The sequence below is a fragment of the Octopus bimaculoides genome, chromosome 18 (genome assembly GCF_001194135.2).
Source record: "Octopus bimaculoides isolate UCB-OBI-ISO-001 chromosome 18, ASM119413v2, whole genome shotgun sequence".
NCBI lineage: Eukaryota > Metazoa > Mollusca > Cephalopoda > Octopoda > Octopodidae > Octopus > Octopus bimaculoides.
In genome coordinates, this window is record NC_068998.1 from 16,733,417 (window position 1) to 16,738,943 (window position 5,527).

General features: G+C 38.5%; 1 protein-coding gene across 1 annotated transcript in view; it reads left to right on the forward strand.

Annotated features, from left to right (window-relative positions):
* LOC106871186 (KICSTOR complex protein SZT2) overlaps window positions 1-5,527 on the forward strand; it is a 102,669-nt gene that overhangs the window by 23,972 nt on the left and 73,170 nt on the right. Inside the window, exons 17-20 of the mRNA XM_052974313.1 lie at window positions 480-704; window positions 1,777-1,855; window positions 2,653-2,789; window positions 4,740-4,902. Of these exons, the coding sequence (XP_052830273.1) occupies window positions 480-704; window positions 1,777-1,855; window positions 2,653-2,789; window positions 4,740-4,902 (604 nt within the window). The remainder of the gene's footprint in view (window positions 1-479; window positions 705-1,776; window positions 1,856-2,652; window positions 2,790-4,739; window positions 4,903-5,527) is intronic.

Consider the following 5,527-nt stretch of genomic DNA (forward strand, 5'->3'; position numbering starts at 1 on the left):
GGTATGATGGGCTTCCCAAGGCATTGGTCAGGTCAAGTTTTTAAGAGAAGACACTTTCCTAACACACACACACACACACATAGTGGACTCCCTAACACATTTTTCAGTCCAAGGCTTTAGAAGATGCTAAAAACACCACACTGAACCTGAAATCATTTGGTTGGAAAGTGAATTTTGTTACCCACACTGCCATACCTGCCCCTATATAAATAAATTCTATGCATTTTTTTTGTCACGGGGTACTTAATTTGTTTAATATTAGTCAATTGAATCTGCTTTTGGTTCTGTGATACAAAACCTTTTTGCCAAGATATCTTCCTATCACCATCTTAATACAGAAAAAGGTAATTATTTAACTAAATTCAAGTTTTAAAATTAACTTTCCCATCTCGTTAACAAATCCTCCATTATAGTCACTGATCTTCTGACATAAAAAAATGCAAAACAATAATAACTCATAAAAATTTTTTTCCTTTCAGATATGAAAGAGTTCCTCATGATCTAAGTGTTGTGGACGATCCAGCTCGTGAGATTCCTCGTCATACATCAGATGCTGCTGAAAAAGCCAGCCGTTCAGTGGCTGCAATGTTCAACACAATGTCACGGTACCTCTACCACAGGCGATGGATTTGGAGTATCCAGCATGGTCGTGTACCTTTAATGCCTACACCTATGGTGGGGCGTATGTTGTCCACTTTGGCCAAGTTAGTCTTTTGTTGTCTTTTTTTTTTATCATTACTTTACTACTTTGTCTTTCATCTTTTGGGAGCCCATAAATAAATTTCTAGTCCAGAACATTAGACTGGTGGGATTTTAAAACATCATGTTCTGTGCATTCTAGATTTGAATCCCACTTCCTGTTACTGATCAACCACAAGATTCAGATCTTGTTAAAGTGTAGTGGCTTGTGTACCTCAATGATATTAAGAGCTATGCCATTGATGTAAAAGCTCTTAGTAGGGTCTCCCATGCTAAACAGTTCAAAGAGTAGAGGCTGGACTAATGTAGAAATAGGTTTCTGTCAGGCCAACACTCCTACCTAGCAAAAAAGCTAAGCATCAGTGATATTACAAAATCAGCAAAATCAACAAGAGGTGCTTGGGTACTTAATGAAGTTCTTAAGCTTGTCCTGGTTTTTGTTGGGTCTTGTAGGGCTCATTTTTTTCTCCTCACCTCTCAGGATTTGGATTCAGGGCTGCAGATAACCAAAGCAGATGCTACGAGATATCTTGTCCAGAGCTTTCATGTTGAGGAAGTAATTTGCATGTCATTTGGAATATGGTTTGCAACTTGGGCAAATGTCTTCAACTATGGCCTTGGGGCCAACCAAAGACTTGTGAGTGATAGATAGAAACCGAAAGAAGTGTCGTGTGTGTGTGTGTCTCCTTGTCTGGGCATAACCATTGTTGTAAATGAGTGTTGCTGTCATATAGATAGTATCATTTGTTTCCAATATTCTGTGAGAACATATCTAGCCATGGAAAAATATATTGCCTTGCTTGGAAACAGGTGAGGGTTGGTGACAGTAAGGGCATCTAGCCGTAGAAGATCTGCCTCAACAATCTCCATCCAACCCATGCAAGCAAGGAAAAGTGGATGTTGCAATGATTATGCTGTCACCATCACCACCACTATTGGCAGCCCCAACAGAGGGCTTTATTTCTATCCACAGTATCATAGGGCCTAAATGTTTGAGGATTAAATGTTTAGCAGAGTAGTTAGTCAAATGTATTGTTGGCTTGTTTTCAAAATATTTTTCTGTTTCCTTTATTTAAGGATTCGAACTCAGGAAGGTTTCCACTTTGCACTTACAACAATTGGAATCGTGAACATGGTTCTGGAAGTTGAAATGAAGGTAGGCATCATACAAATATGCATCCGCTTTTTTCCTTCTTTTTCCCAACACAAGTTAGTTGTTTGTATAATATGGCATTTTTTTTTTGCATTTTGATTATGCATCATTTTACTTGAGAAACCTATCTATTTAAAGGCTGTGCTCTAATTACCTGATTTCAAAAATTTCTTTGGTCTTTGGTCTACCCTATATTATACAGAGATGGGTGGGAGTAGTTGATAGGAAGACAAAGATGATGATGAGGTATCAATACTCTCAGGGTAGATGAAGAGAGAATAGGGACAGAATAACAGAGCATGAGAGAAGAGTGAGTGATGGTTAGATATGGGTGGTGGGTGGAGGTGAATGTAGTGAATGATGAGCAAGGGTTAAGGTGTTGTTCATTGTACATATCAGTATGGGAAGGGAAGGTGAAAGATGTAGGAATAGCTGAAGAAGGAGGTGATCAGTGCTTGGCTACTTATGTTGCTTACATTTGGTAACTTGGTCTTTATCAACAACATTAAGCGATGGACAATACACAACTAGAAAATTGAAATGAAGACATCAATGCATCCTCACTGAATGCCTACAAAAGAGCGAGCTTTACCAAAGGTGCCTAAAGACTTCTTTATAGTCAGCAGTCTTAGTCCAGGATACAAGCTATCAAGAGGCTGGTATCCTCATAATTTGATTGCGTTAACAAATAAAAGGAAGAATAGTCAATTCATTGAATGTTTTCAACATATATGTGTCCTCTTGCTGTGTTCCATTTTTTTTTTTACTTTATAAAATGTAATTTAATTTTTTATTAACAGTCTGACAATTCTTTCATTAAACGTACTCCAAGACTTGGCTATGAAGGAGAGGATGAGAATGATGAAAGCCACACTTCGTCAACGTGTGTTGTACAATATATCTTGTTTCCACCTAATGCCAAAAACACTCGTGGGAGGTATGTGCTTTGCTCTTCACATGTATTATTTTGTATAATATGATTCATAAAAAGAGAAAAACTGTGTGCGCTATGTTGATAGTTGAGTTATGACCTTCAGCTATGATTTTTGCTTTTCTTTGAGGAAATGAAACGAGGTGTATTGAAGCAGATTGGATGCTGATGATTTGGCACAATTGACTGAATATTGAACCTTTTTTCATGATGGTACTTTTTGATGTTAGAGCCAATACACACACACACACACACACACACATGTAGAAATATACACATACAGAAAGAAGGAGAGAATGAGAGAAACATTATAATGTCTGATGTCAAATAAGTCATCATTGAATCAGTGATACCAAATAGGCAATGCCAAAACTGCTGTGCCAAATAGTCTCATACCTGTGTTGGAGGGCTTGCACACAAAATCATGAATATGTGCACAAACATATAAATATTGGTTTCAAATTTTGGCACAAAGCCAGCAATTTTCAGGGAGGGGGTAAATTGAATTCATCAGTCCCAGTGTTTAACTGGTACTTATTTTATTGACCCTGAAAGGATTAAAGGCAAAGTTGACCTCGGCAGAATTTGAACTCAGAACATAAAGACAGATGAAATACTTATTTTGTTATTGCCCACAAGGGGCTAAACATAGAGGGGACAAACAAGGACAGACAAAGGGATCAAGTCGATTACATCGACCCCAGTGCGTTACTGGTACTTAATTTATCGACCCTGGAAGGACGAAAGGCAAAGTCAACCTCGGCGGAATTTGAACTCGGAACGTAGCGGCAGATGAAATACCGCTAAGCATTTCGCCCGGTGTGCTAACATTTCTGCCAGCTCGCCGCCTTACACAAACATATAAATATTCCCACGTACACTTACATGCTTACGTACACACATCTAACTTTATACTTATATGTGCACTCACACATATGCACGCTCAATGACATTTCATATATTTTATTGTATTTGCTTCAGTCGTTGGGCTGCTGCTATGTTGGAACAAGACTGTGGAAGGTTTAGTTGAACAAATCACCCCCCAGCACTTTCACATTTTTAAGTCTGGTACTTATTCCATCTGTCTCTTATACCAAACTGCTAAGTTATGGGGACATAAACAAACCAATGTTCAAACATAGGTATGATACTCAGCATTCACTGTTCAACTACTGACTGTTAAACCAATACACATTGAATTAACATGGCAAAACAATATGGTCGAACTAACACCGTCAACTACCCCTTGACAGTTCACTCAGTTTTGATTGTAATTGATTAGTCCACCTTCAGTCATGTGGGGTAGTTCCAGATTCTCCCATAACACTATCTTAAAAAGAAAAAGACATATTGGATATCTCTAAAAAGACTGGATGGTCATGACTGGACTGACTTTTATCATGGGATTGCTTGATCAAAGCTGAAATAAGGGTTAATAATAGCAATAGTTGACTTTCTCTGGATGAAAAGTTGGTTAAAAATTTTGTGTTGAAGGTAAATAAAAAAAAAAACCATTCGGTACAGGCATGGCTGTGGGGTAAGAAGTTTGCTCCCCAACTACTTGGTTCCAGGTTCAGTCGCATTGTGTGGCACCTTGGATGAGTGTCTTCTATAGCCTAGGGTTGACTAAAGTCTTGTGAATGGATTTGGTGGACAGAAACTAAAAGAAGCCCATTGTATATGTATAGACAGTGTGTGTTTTTGTGTCTGTATTCCCCCTCCCCTGTCACTTGACAATTGGTGTTGGTGTGTTTATGTCCCCATAACTTGGGAGTTCATCAAAAAGAGAACAATAGAAAATAAGTGAAGGACTTGAAGAAAAAAGCAAATAGATACTGGGGTTGATTCATCCAACTAAAAATTCTGCATGGTGGTGCTCCAGCATGACCGCTGTCTAATTATTAAAACAAGTAAAAGATAAAAGTATTATGAAACCTTTTTTTTGTTTCTCTGCAGCATATCTGAAGATGAAATGGAAGAATGTGAATTGGCTGAGTCAGATGGAGAGTTACAAATAGTGACAGAATGTTGGGTGGAACCTCAACATGGCCTAAGTGTGAACAACCCACTGGAGAGGAAACACTTGAATGGATTGACTTACCAAGAAATTGCATCTTCGGTATGTCCTAGTTCTTCTTATAATTCTCTTTTGTTTATTTGTTTGATATTAATAGGATTCTTGATAATTTGGGAGAGAAAAATTAGAAAATAATAGCTAATGTTGGTTTCAAAGTACCAAACATTCTTTTGCTTGTTATAAATTTCAGTTATTTTTCTTTTAAATTCTTTATTAATTTTTCAGAGGGACTTGAAATTTGTTTTTATTTATTACAGAGAATGAGCATGTTTTGTATATGTCTTTTTGTGTGTGAGTGTGTAAATATATATGTATATATATATACACTAAACTGCACTTGCGAAGACCTGTTGAGGCAAGTGAAATCGAAATCATACTAAATTCGATGACTGGCACCCATGCCAACGTCGTCTCCTTCATTGGACACGAAACTCAGCTTGCGAAGACCTGTTGGGGCAAGCGAAAGCGAAATCGTGATGGCACCTGTGCCCAGTGTTGCCTTTCTGGCACTTGTGCCTGCGGCATGTGTAAGGACTTTCGAGCGAGATCGTTGCCAGTGCCCCCTGGACTGGCCCTTGTGCGGGTGGCACATAAAATACACCATTTTGAACGCGGCTGTTGCCAGTACCGCCTGACTGGCCTTCGTGCCGGTGGCACGTAAAAGCAC